The 23,376-nt window shown below is 45.9% G+C and overlaps 1 protein-coding gene across 1 annotated transcript in view; it reads right to left on the reverse strand.

Annotated features, from left to right (window-relative positions):
• Positions 1-4,278: 4,278 nt before the first annotated feature.
• Positions 4,279-23,376, reverse strand: part of ADCY2 (adenylate cyclase 2) — a gene marked incomplete at its 5' end in the record, with an annotated part of 450,707 nt that continues 431,609 nt past the window's right edge. The window contains 3 exons of the mRNA XM_079704024.1: positions 4,279-5,037; positions 9,465-9,589; positions 12,810-12,924. Coding sequence (XP_079560150.1) covers positions 4,885-5,037; positions 9,465-9,589; positions 12,810-12,924 — 393 coding nt within the window. The 3' untranslated portion in view covers positions 4,279-4,884. The remainder of the gene's footprint in view (positions 5,038-9,464; positions 9,590-12,809; positions 12,925-23,376) is intronic.

Raw genomic sequence — 23,376 nt, forward strand, 5'->3', positions numbered from 1 at the left:
CCCCGATGCGCTGGGGCCGCGGGAAGGACCGCGCAGGCCTGCTTCCCGGACGTTTCCTTGGCGACCAGCCTGGCCAAAGGCCTGCGAGTCTGAGGATGGGCACCTACCTGGTATGACGGTTTTCACGCGAACCGATTTCAGATGGAATGATGTTGGAGACTGTTCCATATGAGCATCTGAATAAAATGAAAACCTTGCTCCCCCTTGACAGCGGTTGGGCTGATCTTTGTTTGCTCCTCTCCACGTCTGCGAGTCTTCCTGGCGGATGCACTCGTGGCAATGGTGCGCAGGTACTTTTCTTACCGGTTATGGAAGCCGGTACAATACTTAATGGGGATATAATGAAACTGCCTTTCGGCACAGCTGAACTCTAGCGTCTACAACATTCCTCCCCCCACCCCGCCACAGGCCTGAGCCACAAATAACAGAATTTTGGACAACCGAGGACAAAAGCCCCTAGTAGGATGGGTGGCCTCGGTGGCCAGCAATGCTGCTGTCACCCCTCGGTGGAGAAGCAGCCAGAGGTCACAGGAAGAGATCGGGCTTTGGCGCTCGACAGACTTGGGTAACACTGTGGCTCCTGCATCTTCTGGGTGCGTGGGGTAGGGAAAGTTGACTCACCTACCTGAGCCCACATTTCCTCAGCTTTAACGTGGGAGTTCTAAACCTTGAGTTTGTGTGGCAATCCATAAGCCACTGGAGTGTAGTCTTCACCTGCATGATAGGGGCTGTGACTGTCACTTTGAACAGTTTTCTTTTAGGAAGCAGCTGCTGCCTTTAACCAAAGTTAGGAATGTTTACTTTGGAGGTCATTTGAAACTTATTCAAGCATTAAAATATTGGCTATGTTTTTAATGAATGGATCTCTTGCAAGAAATCATCCCTCACCTATCATGATTAAATTTTCCACAGCTTAGCACTTAATGGGCAGGTGATCTAATTAATTTCAGTGCTGATTCCTCCATTGCTGGCTTTATTGTCTTGATTCTCTAAGGACTTATGACACTGCGTTCCTGGCAATTTCAAGGCTGAATGATTCTTAAATATTTCCTTATACTTTTGAAAATGTATTTTCACTGTCAGTGTCTCTTATGTTTTTTCAAACAAATAGCAGTTTATTTGGAATGCCTTTGGGTGCATTAAGCATGTTTGTAGTAACATGATAGAAAATATATAAAGTTTGGGTGATGGAAATTTTTATAAATTATTCTTTCTTCAGTCTTGATTACCAAGAAAGACAAGCCATCTCTAAGAAATGCCTTTGGGGCTTCCCTGGTGGCCCAGGGGTTAAGAATCTGTCTGCCAGTGCAGGGGATACGGGTTCGAACCCTGGTCTGGGAAGATCCCAAATGCCACGGAGCAACTAAGCCCGTGCACCGCAACTACTGAGCCTGCACTCTAGAGCCGGCAAGCCACAACTACTGAGCCTGTGTGCTACAACTACTGAAGTCCATGTGTCTAGGCCTGTGCTCTGCAACAAGAGAAGCCACCGCAGTGAGAGGTCCCTGCTCACCACAACTAGAGAAAGCCGGTGTGCAGCAATGAAGACCCAACACAGACAAAAATAAATAAATAAATAAATAAGAAATGCCTTCATCTGAAAGTAGTTGCGATAAATTAATGTCAGATTATTTTCAGTTACTTTAAGTCAGATTCTACTCCCTTAACATTCTACTACTTTTAAAAAGCAGGGCTTTAATTGAGCAAGCTTTCAAAAGCACTCATGTTTATTAGGCAGCAAAGGAAAATTATATCTCTTTCAGCATCTTGACTTTTACACCTTAAAGCCAATCATTGAATGCCCATTAGTCATCTTATCAAAGAAAAACATACATTAAAAGAATTTGTTTTGATATATTAAATTTCCATTTGTCAGTGTTTTTTCAAAAGCAGAGCATTGCTGTCTTTAGGAAAGCACACTGAGCTGGGAAAAAGAATAACATGGAAGAGTCATGACAACATAGACTTTTCTAAACAGATGTAGTAAAAATACTGCAGTGTTAAGGGGACTGGACTCACAGTGTTTTTCATGAAAGGGAGGCTTCCTACAAGACTGAGAGGTTAAGGAGGGTTTTGAGGCGAGATTGTTACATGTTATCAATGCTGCAGCCATGATGGACATGGCTGGCGAGTCCTCTCATTTGCATGATTTGCTCACAGCCATGTCCGTAGTTGCCTGAACTTAAGGAGCCTTGACCACAAGTCACACACGTTCAGATTCAGGAAACAGGCAGTTTTCCCTTCTAGTTTCGTCTTAGTCACTGATCAACTGGGAAACTTTGGACAAGCCCCTGAACCTCTCTGCACCTGGTTCCTCTGTTGTAAAGTGCAGGGGGTCTCAGGCTTGATTGGGAATCAGAATCACGTGGAGGACTTGCTCTGCAAAGCACAGGGAGCGTGCTGGGCCCCCCACCGGGATTTCTGAGTTGGCATGTCTGCACTGGGACCTGAAAAATGTGCATTTCTAACAGGTTCCCAGGTGATGCTGATACTGCTGGATGGCAACCTCACTTTGAGAGACCCATGTATGCACAGCCCTTTGCGAGGTGGACTCTAATAATGACTCTGCTTGCTTTAAAAAACCTATTGTTTGATAAGGCTGGAGATACAACTTTGGGGAAAAACAGTTCTCCTTCTGCATCTGGGGCAGGGGCTGAGGGGCACAGTTAAAGGCACTGGGTGAATCACCCATCTGCAGGTGTCTACCTTTAAGGGCAGGTGACAAAAAGAGCCCCAGGATGGACGCTGTAGGCTCCAAGGGAAGAAGAACCCACAGGGGCAGTTCGAAGTCCCTGAAACCTAGGGCATCCTAGTCCGGATTTCGGTTACAGTGAAGAGGAATGCTCTTATACTATTTTTCTTCTCTCAGTCACCTTTTTGGAGAATTAGATGTATAAAGGTCAATGCTGAGTGGCAATTATAGGATCGAAAACTTTCTGACTGGGGCAGACAATTGGACAAGTCATGCTGTATTCCCACTTTGATGATGAAGGCCAGTTATTAATTTCGATAAGCTCTTTTTCCGAGTATAAGCCAAAGTCCTGGCAGGGTGGCCATGTTGATCCTGCAGTGCGCTGGGTCCAATAAGCTGGAGCAAGGCCTGGGTACCTGCCAGCCTCTCTCACGGTCATTAGCTCTTTTAATCAGATCTGATCCCATGAGCTACCAATTAGGAAAAGAGTCCTAAGAGAAACTGAAAAATGTGTTCAAAGTCTCACAGCTAGTAAAAAATAACAGAGTCAGGGATTAAACGGAGGGCTCCTGCTTCAAATTCGAGTTCCCAGCCGCTTCCTAATGCATCACTGGGGTCCTCAACTTCTTACAGATGCCTGCCCTGAGCTATGGTGGGCCCAACCAGGCTGGCATTTGCGGCTTTGCTTTTAAACATTTGATTATGCATGACCTATTTTTCACACTTTGGCAAACTATGATTTCTTTAGGGGAAGAAAGAAACCAAAACTCGAGTTGGATTTGCAAGAACCCAGTTTTCCAGGTCTTCTCTCTTCAAAAATGCATCGAGGTTGGCTTTGGGCCCTCTTTTTTTTTTTTTTTAAGATTTTTTTTTTTTTTTGATGTGGACCAATTTTAAAGTCTTTATTGAATTTGTTACAATATTGCTTCTGTTTTATGTTTTGGTTTTTTGGCCACGAGGTCTTAGTTCTCCGACCAGGGATTGAACCCGCACCCCCTGCATTGGAAGGCGAAGTTCTAACCCCCGGACCACCAGGGAAGTCCCTGTGCCTTCTTAAGTCTCCTCAGACATAACAGGCAGCTCGTGGGGCTTTGGTGGCTTCTCTCGTTAGTTCAGACTATTGTGAAGCTGATGTACCTAGTTCCCAATTATTCGGTTCCTCATAGCTCTACCGGCGTATTACAGTAGATCAGAGTATGTGGACGGAGTGCGTGCCGCTGCTAGTAGAGAATCTTTTTACTAGTAAAATATTTTTCCCTGCAAATGTTCCCTAGAGATGCCAAAATGAAAACAGACCACGTGACACAGTGAAGCATACTGTCTCTCTTTCCAGGGAGTTGTGTAATCAATGATCAACATCACAAACTTTGTCCCGATCTGATTTACCCAAGGAGAGTTCAACCTCTGCTTCTGAAACAACTGCCCATGGGAGAATCAGTGGAAAACCAACTCGGTTCTGGAGCAAACCGCAGGAGAAAGAAGAGGGCAGGGGTGGGGCGGGGAAGATACAGACTATCAACCAAAGTACATAAAACTTTTAATGAATTAACCTTACAAAAGACAATGGCATCAAAACATCAGACGTGTTTGGTACAAAACTAGTCCTAGGTTGTAAGAACTAATTCTGGTGATGGATGGTGACGTGCTGCTGGAACAAGACACGACAGAGCAAGGTGACGGAGCCACAGATCCCAGCTGGGCCCGTGGACAGTCACTGCAATGAGACACGTGGGTGAACACAGTCGGATTCCATGGGGGGGTGACAAAATCAACTTAGTCACACATACTGCGTGTTTTAGTATCAGACTAGCGGATGCGGTTGGCGAGCTACCATATTTTTCCAGAAAAGAACATGCACCGGAAGATAATATACACCCCCTAGTTTTATTGCCTTAAGAATTTTTGTCTGTTTCGCCTCTCTCAGCTCTGTCAGCTTCTCTGAAGGCTTTTCCGCTGTAATGCGCACTCCTTTTCCTTCTGCTCAGGAATAAGCACGGTGCAAGTGGCAGGGCAATCTTGGCACACATCAGACACCAAACGGCAGGCCACCGGGTCACAGGAATGAGTCTACAGAGGCTCCAGAGGACAGAACAGAGCACACACATCACAAACGAGGGACAAAAGTGGCAGTCAGAAAGTGCATTGTTATCTTCCTGAAAATACAGTCTTCTTGCCAAAACCGAGGCGACGCTTCAGGATGCCAGGTTGCTCTGGGAAAGGGACCGTGACATCTCTGTGTTCACAAAGTACGTCTTCAGGTCCCCCTTTCCTTTCACGTTGATTATTCCTCGACATGTGCACGTGTATCCCAGGGTCTGCAGAATGAGGCTCGTCTCCTCAGTAACCTGGAAGCACAGTGACAGATGAAGAAGTGCTTAGTGCCGATGCGGACACAACCCTTTCGAAGGGCATTTGACTACAAGAATTAAGAGCCCCCAAATGTTCATCCTCTTTGACCCATTCATCCTACTCCTGAGAAATCAGATGAGAGAATAATCCATGAGAAGAAGAGCTTTCTAAGGACAATGTTTAATTCAGTGCTGTGAAAGTGAAAAACTGGAAACAAGCTAAGATTCAAGTAATCTCCAGGGTTAAGTAAACTACGATGCTATCGTGCTTGCTTCGGCAGCACATATACTACTAAAATTGGAACGATACAGAGAAGATTAGCATGGCCCCTGTGCAAGGATGACACGCAAATTAGTGAAACGTTCCATATTTTTGAGAGTTAAACTTGGGCCAGACACGCAGTAAGCATTTATTTAAAAATGACTATTGACTACTGTTATTATTTACAGACATCAGTTACAATTTATAGAACTGAAAAATAATGACATGTTTAATTATAATGATTTTAAAATAAAATTCAAATTTATGGTGTCCTGAAGAAAACAAAGAAAAAAAAAAAAACTACGACGCTATCATGATCAATGTCACGGATCAGACGATGAAATCATGTCGAACGATTTCATCCCCCCAAAAAGAATTAAGCCTAGATCCATGCCATGATTTTAACCACATGAATATTATGCTTTCACATGTAAGAGACCTGGAAAAAAGGAAGTAAACCTATGTTGAAGTGGTGGGCTTTTGGATGATGTTTATAAATTATAAATGTCATTTCATAAAATAATAAATATTAATGATAGATTTTAACATAGATAAGAGAAAACACATGAGAAGAAGCACAGTCGACTCTGCAAATGGCCACGTGTTTCAGGTTTAATACACATGAATAAAATGACCTAAAACTGAAAGAACATTAGGAATTCGCACCAGCCTAAGGGCGGACAGGATGCTCTGAGTCAGACCTGGAAAGTTTCCCCACCTCACTGGATTGACTCGGGATGCTGAAAGGAGTGACCCCTCCGGGGCAGTCTGTCAATATGACAGGACTCCTGATTTCCTGCCACTGCACCACGAGGTGAGGACCCCATCTCTGCACTACGTCCTGGTCCTGCTGGGTCAGTGGGCAGGGAAACCTGCTGGGTAGGACGGATCCTCTCTCTGAGGGGAGGGGAGGTGAGTTGTATTGTCTTCAGCTTGAGCATGCGCCGTGCTCTCGAGAGAGAGACCACACCTAGGACCAAGGGCAGGGGTCTGATGCTTGCGTGTCAGAGGAACCTCCTGCAAAAGGCATCCTCTCAAGCAGAGAACGTGTAAGGTGCACAGACTGGGCTACAAATAAGACCTCAGCTTCTGAGGTGAGGGACCACCCATCAGGAATGTGGTCCCCCAGCCAGGCCCCCCAGGAGGTATCTGGGACCTGAGCAGAGAGGGAGGGAGCTATTTTCCCAGAAATGCCTGGTAACACTGCTCTGGAACCATGTGAAACAGCAGGTGAGGAGGAGGGATTTCATCCCATTTCATCAGAGGAAACGGCCATGCCACCTGTAGGACCCGGCCACCTTGGGTATGTAGGTGACACACGTGTGCTGGGCGTGACACACGTGTGCTGGGCATGCCACACCACAATTTTGGTTCTGGCGTGGACACCGTCGGGGGACCGTGTGGTGTTGGGGCAGCAGCAGTGGCAATGAGCCAGCCCCTTGGTGGCTGAGAGAGACCTGGAGGATGAACACTGCCATGGTGCAGAGGTGGCAGCACATCAAAACCACGGGAGGGCTGGGCTTCTAGAACGCAGGACAGCATCCAGGGGGCCCCAGAAGTAAGGCTGAAGTGTGTGTTGTGACGATCTCAAGGGCAGGCTGTGGGAAAGAGCTAGAAAAATCAATCTGTCTTCTGCAGTGTGACCCAGTGGCTGGCCCCTAGCAAAGGGGCCAAAGTGTGGGTCTTTCTGAGCAGAGCAGGAAGGAAAAGGGGGATGCCAAGCCCAGATGCTCATGTCCTGCCCTCCCCTGGCTGGGCCCAAGTCCCAGAGGAGGAGGACAGGTTGTAGCTCGGGAACATTAGGTAAGAACTGAAAAAATATGGACATAGTCAAGAAAATCAGATGACAAATCTATTCTCCTGATTAGAGTTCTTAGGGGCAATCCGAATTAGAGATTGCTACAGACATTTGGCTTCCGGTCTATACGCAGTGAGCAAACACATCGTTTGGAGCCTTGCAGGTTAATTTTGCAGTTGAGGCTGGTGCTGAGCAGCACGCCCTTGGCATTTTTGATCTGTTGGCCATTGGAATCTGTATCACCAGCCACACAATTATCGTGGCATTCAGAGGGAGCCATCAGCCTAATGAACTCCAGCTACGATTCCTCCAAGTCCAGGGCAAGCCTGGCTGGGGGACGAGGGGCTTCCTCTGCTGTTCTTGGGGCACAGGAAGCATGGTGGGAGTGTAATCCTCTTTAATAAAAAGAACTTGTTCTTCAGGCCCAGAGGAAGCTTTAAATATTCTCAGCATCATTTTTAATTTTTCCTGGCATCTCACTACTGTTTTTTTCACACATAAATGGAAATGAGAGGCTAGCGGAGCTGGGGTGAGCTTTGCCCTCCGGAGAAGAAAACCTACCCAGATGCGGACCCTCCAGCCTCTGAGCTGAGTGAACACGCAGGCCTGCGGAAGACATCCCTCACTCTGGATGGGCTGAAACCTGTCTTGTTCCCTCCCCGGGCTCAGAGAAAGCGTACAGAGACGGTCCAGGTGGCTGCACAGCACTAAGTCACACGGACTTTTATGAGGCCCAGTTTCCTCTTAGAGACACACGTGATCATTGTCAACATTGACCTATAGGGGATTTACGGTCTCCGGGAGGGCACGTTTCCCTGACCGGCCTCTCTCAGATTGCTTTGGATACTTATCCTAAGTGCTTGAAAACTGCTTGGAGAGTCGTGAAGCATGCGGAACTACCGTCCATCTTCCGAACGTTCCTGGTGTGTGGTGGAGGCCTAGGTTGGCCCACGAGTGGGCGAATGTGTTCCTGATAGGAGCCTGCCTTTCTCCCCACCAAGCAGAAGCCCTGGGCTGCCCAGGATCGCTGGAGCATCCCTGGGCACGGGGAGCGGCCAGCCATGTACAGACAGAAAGCCGTAGTCAGAGGAGCCCCATTTTTGCTGAGAGCTTGGTCTGGGGCGGATCCCGTGAGAACAGCCAGCTCTCTTTTTCCTTGGCAGTGGCCAATTTGGCCGGGAAGGCCTGGGATACTTCCTCTGCTTCTCCACACTCCTCTTTTCTTCTCTCTCTCTTCTCTTTGTTGGATGGTTGCTAACTTTTCAGCAACTGCTGACTCATATTCTGACTGCAAGGCGAACACGTAGAAGTCACGTGTGTTACCTTCCATCTAAAGGTCAAGCTCTGCCTGATAAAGGCCACAGAGACAGGACCCTGTCAGAGGAATGAGGTAGAGTTGCACTGAAAGCAAGCGAGCTACTCAGGGGGTTCACGAAAAGCCCCTTCTACGTGATGCTGGAGCTGACAGCTTCCTGCAGAGGTTAACAATGGACTCCAGTGTCCATCGTACTTTTGGGAAGCAGGGTTATTTGAGGATTTCCGCCAAGCTGAGGTGCAGAACAGGGGCTCGGAATTCTCTGAAGAGGACAAAGAACTGATAAAGCCTGTTAGTTGTGTCCAGGGATTTTCATACACACTTGCCATTTGGCAGGAATTTATCCTCCAGAAGACAACAAAGCTGGGGTGAAATGTGGAACCATTGCTTTCTGAGGGCGAGGAAAACAGAAAGTTCCACATAGACACACAGGCACGCGCGCGCGCACACATATGCACACACACATCCTTCTTTTTCAGAGAGTGAGTCTCTCGTTCTAGGTGCTGGTGCTGTGACCCAAGCAGGTGTGCGCAGTCACCACTGCTTTTAACTTGTCAGATCTTGGAATTCTCCCCCTTGGGTGGATTCCAGAGCCTTCCAGTCATTTCCAGATATCCAAATCCCATGCTAGTCTGATCTAGTACTGTCATTTCACCTCATTCCATTTCATCTCTTTCTCTCCACAGCTGGCCCCTTCACTCATCCTCCAAGTTCAGCCCCTGGGGAGAGGAAGGCAGTTGGTCACGTCTGGTCTGGGTTATACCAAGGAGAAGGGCACCCCTGCTGCCCCTCCCATCAGGTGGCCGCACTGCCCTGTTGGTCGCTGTGATCACCTATTTTCCCAAATGCAATAACCTTCATATTATTTCACAATTTTTATGGTTCACAGTTAATGCAGAAACGAATTAGTATTTCCCCAATAAAAAGTTTAACTAAATTACAAAGTTTACTTTCTTCCCTCTGTTTTAATATATTATCCTTATTATATACTTATTCATGGTTCCCAAGAGGACAGACATGGTGGATAACGACAGAGCAGACTAAATTACCTGGATTTTGTCCAGGACGCCGGTGCTGTCCATCCTACTGGCCACATTTACGGTGTTGCCCCAGATATCGTACTGTGGCTTCTGAGCTCCAATCACACCAGCTATTACAGGGCCATGGTTAATACCTGTGACACACCAGAACCAGCTGAGCACGATTCGAATCATGAACTTGGGAGTGTAAGCAACTGTCTCAAACAGGAAAGTTTTACAAGACCATTCCTGAACCATCATTACGCAGCAAACATTTGCCCAACTCATGGAACTCTAAAACAAAGAACCATAATTCGTCTAACTACATCATCTCAAAAACAGTAAAATGTTTGTCTTTTTTCCTCTTCTTGATTCACGCTCATATGTCTATTTATCATTATTCCGTAATAGCGTAAAATTGGCATACTTTATAAAACTCAACATTATAACTGTTTCTCTATGATGCCACGTAATCTTAGGCAAGAGATGATTATCTTGTTTTCTGATAGTTTTGTGGTTATTTACTTCTGAAATGCACCTATTTTAATTTTAACCGGCCACAGCGAGTCTGTGAACTCTATTTATTGGCCGTCCTGCTGCTGGTGAACTTCTGGGTTCCATCTAATGTTTTGCTTAAACCACCACCAGCCCCTCGACATGTGTGCTGCATTTTCTACCTGCTGTGTACCATTCTGTGAGCTTGACATGTACGAGCTTCTAATTCTCACAGACTCCTGCCTGGGGTCTTCCCCCACCCCCAGTGTAGCAAGTAGGACGATTCCTTGTCCCAAGAACTCAGTTCAAACACAGGGACCCACAGTTGTTATGGGCGTCGCAGGGAGGTTGGCCACAGAAAGAGAAACAGAGGTATTGACACTGGGTGATTTTTCCTCCCCTATATTTTCTCCTGGATCTAAGACCCCCTCCTCCCCAGGCTTACTGCAGTAATCAAATCCTATGGATTAATGAGGGTGTTTCTGAGAGATTTCGTTCCCCACTACTGAACTGCTTCGTGTACAAGGCCAGTTATAGATCAGAGGCAAAGCCTCCCCTTTGCAATGGAAACGGGGGCAGGCAACACAGCACAAACATTGTTCCACAAAATCCATGAAGGTACGCAAGAGTGAGAAAGAAGTTCTCCTTTGCTTTTGTGGCGTATTCAGTAAAACTCAAATCTCTGTTTCAGACATCCTGAATAATTTATTCCTGCTGCTGGCCGGTGATCTCAGACGCCACTGCCCTCAGCTGTCCTTCTGGCTGCTCTGAGCCCTGCTTGGCCAGTGGCTCTGGGCCAGGGCAGAGAGCCTGGGCCGATACTGCTGGCAGTGGAACGATCTCTGCTGAAGCGCAGGAGCGTGCTTGATTTGTGCTTCCCACTCACTGACTGACTCTACAGCTTGACACGCGGAAAAGGACATTAGGAGCAAGTTTAACTCTTACTACGTATCATGATTTTGTAGGGGCTAATGTTACCCTTCTGAGTTCCTACCGTGAACTGCCACTGGATGGCACTATGTCCAAAGATGGGGCTGGGAAGCTGCCCTTGGGAGACACGGAGGGTTTGGGGAAAGGCAAGCTCGGAGACCAGGGACACACGGAGCAGGGCTTCCGCAGACACCTAAAAGAGCTGGTGTGTGGGGTGAGTGTATAGGTACGAATAGTTATTCAATAATCAGTGTAAAGTAAGCACTCAATAAGTACCTGCTGAAGGAAGTCCATTGACTTGCTCACATTAATTTGGAAAATATTGTTATGGTCCAGACCAAGAACCCTGGGCTTTTGATGTGGCAGATATGACTAGCAAAGAATTGTCCCATTCCCCCTCGCAGTGAAGGGCAATATTGTTTTGGTCCATACATATTTGACAACAGATGGAGTGGGAGGTTGGGGTCAGCAGCTTTTCTATGTAGAATGGATACACCACAAGGTCCTACTGTATAGCACAGAGCACTGTATTCAGTATCCTATGATAAACCTTAATGGAAAAGAATATTAAAAAAAGAATGTATATATGCGTATAACTGCATCACTTTGCTGTACAGCAGAAATTAACACAACATTGTAAATCAACTGTACTTCAATTAAAAAAAAAAAGACTATTTGACAGGGGTCATTCTGCCATGCAATTGATTTCTTTTTTTAAGGAGCATACTATGAAAGCTTGAGGAGCCCATTTTCCAAGCTGTTAAATCAATAAAAAGCTCCAGGTGAGAGGGCCGCCTCCACATTTGATGGCGGCAGCTTCCTGCCCACCTGACCCTTCTCATCTTTGTATGGGTGGAGCCAGATAAAGGTCCCCTGGGTACACAGATGAGAAGGTCTAAATAAAAATGTGTTCAGATGCTCACAATAAGACATACATGCAGTGAAGAGAATCCCATTTGCTCAAGAAATGTATAATATTTCTGGGTTTTACAATTCAGAACATATGAACACCAAAGGAAGAAAATAGCCCCAAATATTGGGATTTTTTTAAAGTTGAAATCTGTATGCGAGAGGTGAAAAGCCACTCAGATGGAATTTGTTAAAAGGACTACTCTTATATGGACTTGCTTTTGAAGCAGCAAAATATGTTGCCAAGAACAGTATAAACTGGTCAAAGAAGCTCTTACAAATCACAAATGGCTGCAAGTGACCATGCAAACGTCGCAAGGCAGTGTGTGCAGACCTGAGGATTTAAAACACACTTCGTTTGGATAGACATTTGTAAAAGGCAAGGGAGCATAAAACATGCTCAAGAATCAACGTAAAGCAAGGGAAGAACTTAATTGAATTGTTTTTTTTTTGGAAGAAAGTTGGCTTTTTCTCTGGGATTGGAACGTTCAATCTGAAAAGCTCCAGCTCTGTTAGAATTTAGGACACAGTTGGGGTTCTTATAGGTTGTGACCCCAGGAGTATGGGACTATTCCAACGATTCCAAGATGCATTTTTAAAAAACAGTCTTACATCTTTGAAGTCTGGATGCATCTTATAGCCCAAAGTGGGTCCTACTATCATAAAATGATGGAAGGTTTGACAGTCAGGCTTGCATCAGCTCCTGGCATGGCTGAAGGCTGAGCCTACCAGGACCTGCAGAAATGACCATGGCTGGAGGGACTGAAACCCAGCTCAGGGTCCACTTCTGAAAACAAGTGTTTGCAGCCTGGGTGCAACCAAAGCAGGTGTTTTATTTATTTATTTATTTTTCTAATTTGCACAAAAGTGCCTCAGGAGCTCATAGCTGCCCTGGGCCCTTCCACCTGCCGTCCAGTCCTGCTGCTCTAACGACGCATTTGTCATTGTACTGTTCCAACATTGCAAGGATCGCGAACTTTCTGTGAATCTGTTCCTGACGCAGGCCTTCTCCACAGCCCACCCCAGATCTGCACGACGTACCTACTCGTAACTTGAAGTCGTTGAAAGAGTGCTTGTTGATGGCGTCCAGTTTCCCCACCAGGGCGAACGCAAACTCCACCATGGTGCCGATGTGCATGTACTGCCTCTCCGGCTCCTGAAAGAAAAGGGACACAGCAGGCGGGGGTGAGGACTCAGCAGGCGGGGAAAGGCTCCTTCCGTCACAGGATGCACACTCTTCCCTCTGGCCTCCTTGGGGGAGGGGGCGTTGTGGCTGAATTGTGTACCCCCAAATTCATATATTGAATGAATATATGTGACTGTATTGGAAGACAGGGTCTTTAAAGAGGGAATTAAGGTTAAATTAGGTCATTAGTATGACCAATCTGGTATGACTGGTGTCCTTATAGCAAGAGGAGATTAGGACCCAGACACACCCAGAGAGACCACGTGAAGACACAATGAGAAGGTGGCATTCTACAGGCCCAGGAGACAAGCCTCAGAAGAAGCCTTCCCTGTCGGCACCTTGATCTCAGACTTCCGGCCTCCAGAACTGTGAGCACATAAATGTCTGTTGTTTTAGCTGCCCAGTGTGTGTTACTTTGTTATGGCAGCCTGAGCAGACTTACACAGGGGCTAACCATCTTCTGCCTTTACTGGTCCCCGGGTGGTTTATCATCCCTTGAGGAATAGAGAGTTATCACCCACATGGAGCTGAAGGAAAAGTGCAAGATTTCCAATGAAGGTAAGTGGAAGTTTCTACTTCTTTTTACTATTAATTTGTATTTATGATTCCTGTTACTAATTCACATTTACCATTAATTTTTAACACCTATTCTGTTTGTATTTACTTTTGAAGTTCATCCTTTGGAAAATTCTATTTTTGGTTATATTTTAAAACTAGATTCTTTATTAGTATTTGTATGGAACCTATAAAAATGTATTCATTTACACGTCCTGAAGGTCCCCCAGTTTTGGGGGGCATAGTTTTATTTTATTATTTATTTATTGGCTTGCTTGCTTATTTATTTATTTTTTTAAATTAATTTTTATTGGAGTGGTTAGGTGCACGGGGTAGTTTAGAACACAGCTTCGGAAGGCTGAACTGAAATGCAGCCCCAGAGCTGCCGTCAGGCTCTTGGTATGGACGTCCTCTCCTTCTTTCTTTGGTCTCCCTGCCTGGTCTGCGAGCTCCACAAGGGCGGAGACTATGTCCTGTTAACCTGTGGACACACACAACAGCAAAGTGCCTGGTGCAGAAGAAGCACTTAGTAAATGTCTATTGAGAGACTACACTTCGGTTGACCGTCGGGTAGCCGGGCGGGGCATGAAGTCTGCGAGGAGCAGAGGGAGAGTCCTCAGCTGTGGTGGGAGGTCAGAGCCGAGGGATGCTCCCCAGGGGAGCACACGCCCAGAGGGATCACTCACGTGTCCACTGCAGTGGGTGAGGACTCCGAGGGAAGAAACGGAAACAAAATATCAGAGGGGTGACCTGGGGGAGGCCCTCAGCTGGGACGGGGCGGGGGTCAGTAACGGACCCTGGAAACAATTGAGAGGACAGAACACGGGGCCATCGCGGGTCTCGCGCTGGGATTTCTGGGACGGGTGTTCAGCCCCCTGGGCCCCACAGGAGTTCAATCAGAGGTGGAGAAAGCTCTTGGGGGCGTTTGAAGAGCAGGCACCCGGTGACCGGTGGGGGGCGTACTCCACGGAGGGTGAAGATGAAAACCAACTCTGAGTGTTTCGGTGGGGATGACTGAGAAGCAAAACGGACAGAACCCGCCCATTCAAGACGCCAGGAAGACGGAGAAACCACGGTAACAGCTCAGGGAAACAGGACCACGGCAAGAGGGCGGTCCAGTGACCCCCCACGGCCTTCTAATAATGCCAGTGAAAGGGGATAGCACTAAAGCAAGTCTCCCAACCTGGGCACTGCTGACATTTGGGTGGGATCATTCTTTGTTGGAGGGTGTCCTGCACACAGCAGGGGTGTTGAGCAGCATCCCTGCCTTTGCCCACTAGATGCCAAGAGCATCTCTCCTTCCCTGACAACCAAAAAGGTCTCGAGACATTGCTAAATGTCCCCTGGGGAACAAAACTGCTCCCGATTGAGATCACTGCACTAAACTTTATACACACACACACACACACACACACACATATATATATACATATACATATATATATACATATATATGTATATATATATGAAGGGGGAAGAGGAATTAAAGTTCTGGCTCAGAGAGAAAGATTTCTTCCTTCCTTTCCTCGAGTGAATTGTATCATTCTAGAAAAAGATGGATGAAACACTACTGTTGCCATAAATCCGCAACTTAAAAGTGTGGGAGCAAAACCAAACAATTTAAAATATTAGAACCACGAAGCAGACTGTCAGCTAACTTTGGTGGAAATGCAGAGTCATTTCTTAAGAACAGTTACATTTTTCCATCAGAGCTTGCTAATATCTCTTGTCTCATGACTTAGGGGGAAGACATGATTTGGAGGTATAGGCAGTCAGCTGGAAAACATCTTGCTCCTTGACGGGAGGCATGAGCTGTTAAATCAACAGGCAGGATCCTGTGCCATAAAAATTACAACTGTCCTGGCAAGGAGAACAGACCGGCCGTGGGAGAAATGGTTTGCTTTTCACGGAACCAAGGTGCAGCAAACGAGCTTCTCTCCCTGATAAATGACTGCCCAATCTGTTTCCAGGCAGCAGGCTTCAGCTGCGGGTTTGATGTGACCTCAGTGATAAATGAAGAGACTGAGCTCTGGGAGTGGGGTTTAAATCCAGCGTCAAGGACTCATTTGGGCTTAGTAAAGCCTAGAGAAAATTATGCTCAGTGTCTAGAAGAGCTCAGTTCACTTCAAGAAGTCCTCATAACTGAACTTTTGATAAATGTTTGATGACAGCCTGAAACAGCTCTTTCTTCCATGACCCAAATAATTTCTCCCATCTCCAAATATTTAACTGACTTCTAGCTACACAGTGAGACCACTCATTCAGTTTCCTGGAACACATTTGGCAAGCTGTTTGTTTTGCAAGTTTCACCTGCAGGGAATGTGGCATAAAGTAAATGCATGTTTATTGAGGTTATTTTATAACCCAAGTGACTGGTATTGACCGAGGTGAAATTAATACAAGCCTCTGCTCCTGGCTTCTCCTCTCTTTCCTCCTCGCCTTCCTCCATCCATCAAACGTCCACTACGTTCCTGCTGTGTTGGTGCTCGTCTGTCTGAAGATTCAGAACTGCTGTCTAAGAAGCACTTAGTTCTGCTGCCTGGGGCTCCTGGGAGAACGGATCAGACCTCACAGTTCTCTGAAGGAGAGTCACCCCAACCAGGTGAGCTGCATGTCCCAGCATGGAGGTCGGCCCTCACCTGGGAGCTCAGGGCATCTGAGTTTCAGGCACCTTTTGGAGAGCAGGACTGGAACTCACAGCTTCCCAGTGTCTATCAAACCTCAGAGGCATGAAATAATATTTATGGAAAATGGCCTGATTCCTGGGTCATCTGTGGATTTCCTCTGTATCCGGTGAACTTGGATTAAACTGGATGCAATGTTCTCCACCTGATCTCACTCTACCAAAGAATGTATTTGATTAAAATATGCATCAAGAGATGTTCTAGCTAACAACCTCCCCCCTCAATGTGTTAAAACGTTTTCCATAAGGAAGTTACCGAGCACACCGTTCACTACAGACCCATCCTAATGGTTATGAGGGCATGTTTGTTAGAGCTTGGGTCAGGGACCCAGTGGAGCATCCAGCTGCAGCCTCATGTGGCTTGGTTTCAAATATATTAATGAATGAGTGATTTGATCTCACCTTATGAACACTAAAGCACTGCAGTTGTGTTGGCTGCTGGAAATTTTGGAACAATTAATAGCAATAGTGTATGTATGTATGTACTTAATCCTCACAATGATTCCCGTGAAAGAATGCCTGTCTTTATCCCCATGATGCAGATGGGAAAGGGAAACCCAGAGAGGTTAATAACTTGTGTAAGTGGAATAACCAGGCTTTGCAGGTGGGCGGTCTGACTCCAGGGTCCTCAATCTTCATTTACTCTAAATGTAAATGGATTAAATACTCCAATCAAAAGACACAGAGTAGCTGATAGATTACAAAAAATCCATTTATATGTTGCCTACAAGAGACTCACTTCATGGAAAACGGTATTCCATGCAAATGGAAACAAAAAGAAAGTTGAGGTATCAATAGTTAACATCAGACAAATAAACTTCACCATCTTGCCTCCTTTCCTGTGTGCATCTTGAATGTGGTCAGAACTTTTGCTATTTGATTTTCATTTTATTGCATCATCCTCATTTTTGTTTCTATCTTATCTTTCACATTCCTTGCATGTTAGTTTATTAATTTAAAAATATTTTTGCACTGCGTCCATTTTTGTAAGCTTCTTAAGGGAGAGATTTAAATAAAATAGGCACATACATGTAGACAAGTAGGTAAGCATTTTTCCTTGATAGTCTTGCTGCTAAAATGGTGACAGCTGTGTCGGATGATGTGTCTAAGAGATATTCAGCTGATGGAAAACTATATCCAAGCATTGCTCATTAACGGCTCTGGAACTGGCCACCACCCATGTGGATGACTGGAATTCTACTTGGGTGCCTTATTGAAAACTCAAACTTGTAAGTCTGAAACTATTATTTTTATTTAATCTCCCATTAACAGCCCTTATTCTTGACTCTTCTACTTTTGCTAATGGTGTCATCAATTTCAGATCCCTAAACTGGAAACCTGAGATTCAGACAGCCCCCTCCATCCTGCTTCCTCAGCTCCCACGTCCATCTCCCATGGACATGCTTCTCCCATTCACCTCTTTCTTTATTTTCTTTGTTTCTTTATTTTCATTGTTTATATGGTGATCACTACTTGTCTGAAAGTAGGAAGTTCACTAAATAATTGCCAGGACTTTTGAGTCAGACAAAGTTGGGTCCAGCTCCAGGTTCCACAATCATCAGCTGCATGGCCTTGGCTGAGTCACTTAACTTCTCTGGGGCTCAGTTTCTTCATCTGTGAATTGAAACAGTAACTACCAGTCTCATAGGGTTGTGGTTAAGATGAAATGAATTCATATGGGCAACACATTCAGCCTGCATCCCTTGAGGCTCAGGATTTATTTAGTTTCCTTCATGATAGGTTAGAGGAGCACATCATTCTGCTTGACATGAAAAGCTTCTAGGAGGAAAATGTCAGCAAGAATTGCTTTATGCCCTAGTTTAGTACTTCCCCCCCTTTGCACACACTGAGCAACCTACATTGATGTATGGCTTCGACAACAACCTAAGTGTTTGAAATGTTAAGTATCTTTGAGATTCTCAGTGTGTATAGCGAAGAGTGATGGCTCTTCCTTCAGTGTTTTTTTCCTATTAGTCGCATTAAAGTAGGAGGGCATTTCTCTCTCCACTTACCCTACATCACGATAGTTTTGGTGTTTGTGCAAAAATACACAGCACTGAGATATTGTTTTCATTTCAGCAGAGACCAAAACTATTTTCTACTTTTGCCAGTAAAGGAAACTATGGTTATGAGTTTCAACATATGCTTTAGTTACTAAGAAACTGGCAGCAGAAGATCTGAGAATGATTCCTTACTTCTTCCCTGATCAACTTGATGGAGTGTCCTAAAGTTTCACCAAAATTCATATGAGGAAGCCTAATCCCCAGTGTGATGGTATTAGGAGGTGGAGCTTTGGGGAAGTAATTAGGTCACATGGGTGGAGCCCTCACGAATGGGATTTGTGCCCTTATAAGAAGAGACAGGAGAGAGCTGCTTCCTCTCTCTCTGCTCTCCATCTGCACCGAATGAGGACACAGAGAGAAGATAGCTGTCTGCAAATCAGAAAGAGGGCCCTCACCAGATGCCAAATCTGCAGACTTGATCTCAGACTCCCCAGCTTCCAGAACTGTGAGAAATAAATGTTGCTTGTGACCCAGTCTATGGTAATTTCTTATAGCAGCCCAGCTGAGACACCTCTAATATCCCCAGGCTTACCTAACATTGGAGTTGCTGTTTGCACACATGACTTTTTCCAGACTATAAACTCTGGAGGGCAATTATAGAGGGGCAGTCATTAACAAGTAATTGGCACTTGCCCCAATGGGTAAAGAAAATCTATGCTGGTTGACCTACTAGCTAAGTAAAATCCTAAACAGTCAAACCAGGCAGCTCCTAACTCAGGCAGAGACAGAACCGTTAGCCTGACTCAGTGAATGTGGATGGGCAATGTTTATTGCTCATTGCTTTGTCAGTCAGCTCGGTTTTGCTAATAAACTGAGTAAGTGTAGGAATCTCATAGATGGGTCACTTGGAGCCTGGGATCTTATTTGGGGGATGGAGGGAGAAGAATGATGGAGAAATCCAAGTGCTAGCCACAGCGGTATGTCTATGGGGCCAACTCAGCAAGAAACAGAGTGAGAGATAGTGCTTACAAACTAGTAACTACCCTCAGCCCATGACCTGCTGTCAAATTTGTTCTGATGGAATAAATAAATAAAATTTAAAAACTCATTTAAAAATAAATAAATTTTTAAAATAAAACTAATTAAAAAGAGAGCAATAATACAAAGCTTAAAAATTTTTAACGAGCACCAGCACTCTCATACCTTGACAGGTGTACAAGCTCCCTGTTACCTCTTGCTTCTCTGCCTCTCCCCTCCCCCCGTTCTTCTGGCACCACAAGTCACTTCTTCCAAAGTGTCACTGGCAACGGGCATCACTCTATTTGAAATTGTGAATAAAAGCTAGAGGTATGGCTCATCACAGCAATAGTGTAATCAAAGTATGGGTTTACATGAAAGTTTTCATCTCTGTACTTTGGTTTTGACATATTTAAGTTCTCAGTAAAATTTGTATTAAAAAGATCAAAACCAATTTACATAATAAGACCAGAGATGACCCTAATCATTGATTCCGGCATGAAGGATGGACTTCCTTAATGATAGGGCAGGCAAAGTCCCTTCAGAGGTCGAGTAGGGGAGGCTCCAGAGTGCAGCAGAGGGAATGAGGCAATAGGGAGGGGTGAGGAGTGTGGCAAACTGGGGAGAACGTGCCAAGATGGGGCAGCTACTTCTCAGCTGGTGATTGTTGTCATCACAAATGAAGATCAGGAGATCTACCAATTTTCAGGAGAAACTGGAGATGATTATTTTTTACTGAGATGTCCTTTTACAAGAAGTCTACATAATTCAAGAAAAACATACCTGTAACCACAAGTGTGCTATCGTGGCTTGAGGTCTAAAGGCCATGGCTGGGAAAGAGCAGGGGGCTGCTATGGTTCTGGGAATTGGTGAAGTCCTGACATTACAATGAAGCACCTCTGGGGTGCGTAAGCTCCCCATTTCTATCAACCCTGATTTCCATCGTGGAACATGTACTTTTCAGGTGCATGCTTCAGGGATTACGAGAGCGGGGTCAGAATGCAAGCCTGTTCTCCATGTAATATTCCATTTTTTGACAAATGCCTGCTTCTTTCAACAACAACACTCAGTTGTTACACATAATACAACCAACCATCTAGTCATGTTGTCTTTAAGCTTAAAATCAGAATGTGTTGTTTCACTTAAGATAACACGAATGAAGCAAAACAAAGGCAGATAGAAAGCCCTGCTCTGACTAGGTGCTGATAGACCCCTGTGCGTTTGTTTTCCCAGTGGGTAAGTAGCCTGTGCCGGTATGTAGAAAATGTGGAGGTAATTACAAATGAAAGCTGACTTTCAAAAGGCTTCTATCCAGACATCTCTGCCTCTTTTTGGATTTAAGAAAAACACATGAATCCTTGAGAAACCCAATCTATTTTGCCAAACTAAACATCTGGCTGTGTTGAGTATGTTTGTTGCCAAACTAAATATTTGGCTAAATAATAAATATAAATTTTTTTGTTTGTAAACAATAAATGGAAAATTTTTTGGTTTTAACTAGAGAGATAAGTAGGTAGGCTACAAAAGGCAAAAGGGACATTCATTTTTCCATAAAGACTATATCCATATTATTATTTCTCAAGCATGCTATATCCCCAATCAAACATAATGAACTTTCCTTTCAGATTTTCACTGAATTTCAAAATATTTCTAGGATGATCTTACCAAGATTCTAATTAAATGGTCTAAATAAAAATAGCTCGTATTGAGTAAAAGCTCCCTGCATGGACCTGGTGCCATATTTCATTTATGTCCCAAAACCCTTTTACCTATTCTGCGGGAGGAAGCAATGGTATCCATACGTGAAACAGCGTACAAACCATAACTGTATTATTACCGCTATTAGAATTTTTATTACCCACTCTGCCTGTGGAGCATTTTGCATATTAATGTCTTCCCCACAGCCTCAGGAAATGAGTGGGATCCCCACTGTATATAAAAGGACACTAATGTGCAGAAAGCTTAGCTACCATGGTAAGGAATGAGCGGTCTCACGTGAAAGCCATGCTCTTTCCACTTTACCATGAAGGTAAATACTCATGTATTAACAGTGGTGGCTGTCAGGAGTCAGGATGCAGCTCAAGGGTAGCTGAGAAGGCAGATTTTGTGGCTGCCAGTGATGAAGGCAGGAGGGATGGGGCACCCGTGGAAGGAGTGCTTGGGTGAATAGTGTGCGTACAAATGTGTGGGTGCAGAAGGCAACATGGTGGGGGGCTGGGGAAGAAGAGGAGGGGGTGAAGCAGCACGAGAGCTGCGGGTGGAGGGAGGTGAGCCCTGCACCCAGAGTGCCCGGGTCTGCAGCCCTGTTCTATAGCCCTGTTCTATGGCTCCTTGTTCTATGACCTTGGGCAAGTTACTGCACTGCTGTGCCTCAGTTTCTCCATCTGTAAAATGGGCTCGGGTTGGGGTGCCTCCTAGGCTTGTTAAAAGTAAAGACTCAGAAGGCATTTATTAAGTTTTCGAAAATGGTAGCAGAAAAAAAAGAGAACGTTTGCACGGGGAGGAGCAGGATTGTAAAATGGCGGGAAGGAAGCGAGAGGCTGGGCTGGGAAGCAGGGTGGCCGCGCGCTGCTCTATCATTCATTGAACAGACATGGGCAATCGCTCTGTTCAGCGCCCCCTGCTGGGACTTTGGGGAACACCACATAAGACACGGCGCCTGCTATAATTTGGATGCTGGGTAAGAAACACACGTCTAAACAAAAGCAGGAAATGATATGCAGTACGTGGGAGGAAAGGAAATAGGATCTAGACACAGGGGGTCAGGTGAGGCCAAAGAGCCTCAGGTCAGCGTGCAGGAGAGGCTCCTATGAAAGTGGGAGCCTTGGCACAGCTGATGGGTGAGATCTGAACACAGGGTGTCTTCCTGTGCATCAAAATTACCTGTGGAAATGGAGATTTCCAGCCCCTCCCTCGGGTGTCTGGAGACCATGTTTAGCACCCACCACAGGGCCTCTGATGCAGCTGGTGGGTGCACCCCTCCTGGAGGGTGTATGAGTAGCACTTGGTGCTTGTCTGCACAGACGCACAGTGCACGTCTGAGGGCTGATTAGGAAGCTGTAGGGAGAGGTAGGGGATGGGTCAGAGCAGGGGCGTGGAGGCAGATGGTGGAAGTCCTGTTCTGGGAGTGGGGAGGGCAAAAAGAAGGTGAGGGCGCTGTGAGCAAGCTGGGTGACTGTGGAAAGCTGGAAACGTGAGCTCCAAGCTTGGCTTAATGGTCAGGAAGGTGGACGATGGTTTTGTCAGCAGTCGGATACACAGGCTGGTGGAGCAAGTCTTAGCTGAGATCCCTGATGGAGGGGAGGGGTTGGGAAAGAACATGGAAATGTCCACAGAGGAAGACCTCAGGCAGGATTCACTAAAGAGAAGAAGCCAGAAGCTGAGGGAGGAGAGGACTTCTGGGCGAAGGTGACGGCTGGCTGTGTCAGAGGCCACAGACAGGACACAGAGAACGAGCGCTGGGGGAGTGCCAATCCGACTTGGAGTTTGGAATTTGGAAGTACTTCCTGATCTTTAGGAGTGGAATTTCTGACATCCGCAATGGTGAGGGTTAGCACAGAAGGAGAAGGTGAAAAATAAAGGCAGTGGATAAGGACAAGCCATCCAAAAACTGTGCCTATGGGAAGTGGGAGGAGAGGCCTGGAGACATTTGTTGAAGATCCAGGAGACCAGGGTCTGGTGGTGACAGAGGCGGGACCAGGGAGCCCGGCTGTAGGGATGATGGAGGGATGATGGAGGGTGATTGTGGGATGGAGGAGGGATCATGGAGGGGTGATGGAGGGATGATGGAAGGATGATGGAAGGATGAAGGAGGGAGGATGGAGGGATGAAGGAAGGATGATGGAGGAATGATAGAGGAGTGATGGAGGGCTGATGGAGGGATGAGAAGGGTTATTGGAGGAATGATGGAGGAGTGATGGAGGGGTGATGGAGGGGTGATGGAGGGATGAAGGAGGGATGAAGAAGGGATGATGGAGGGATGATGGAAGGATGAAGGAGGGATGATGTAGGAATGATGGAGGAATGATGGAGGAGTGATGTTGGGTGACGGAGGGATGAAGGAGGGATGATGGAGGAATGATGGAAGAGTGTTGGAGCAGTGATGGAGGGATGATGGTAGGATGATGGAGGAGTCATGGAGGGATGAAGGAGGGATGGTCGAGG

Source organism: Hyperoodon ampullatus (assembly GCF_949752795.1).
Source record: "Hyperoodon ampullatus genome assembly, chromosome: 4".
NCBI lineage: Eukaryota > Metazoa > Chordata > Mammalia > Artiodactyla > Ziphiidae > Hyperoodon > Hyperoodon ampullatus.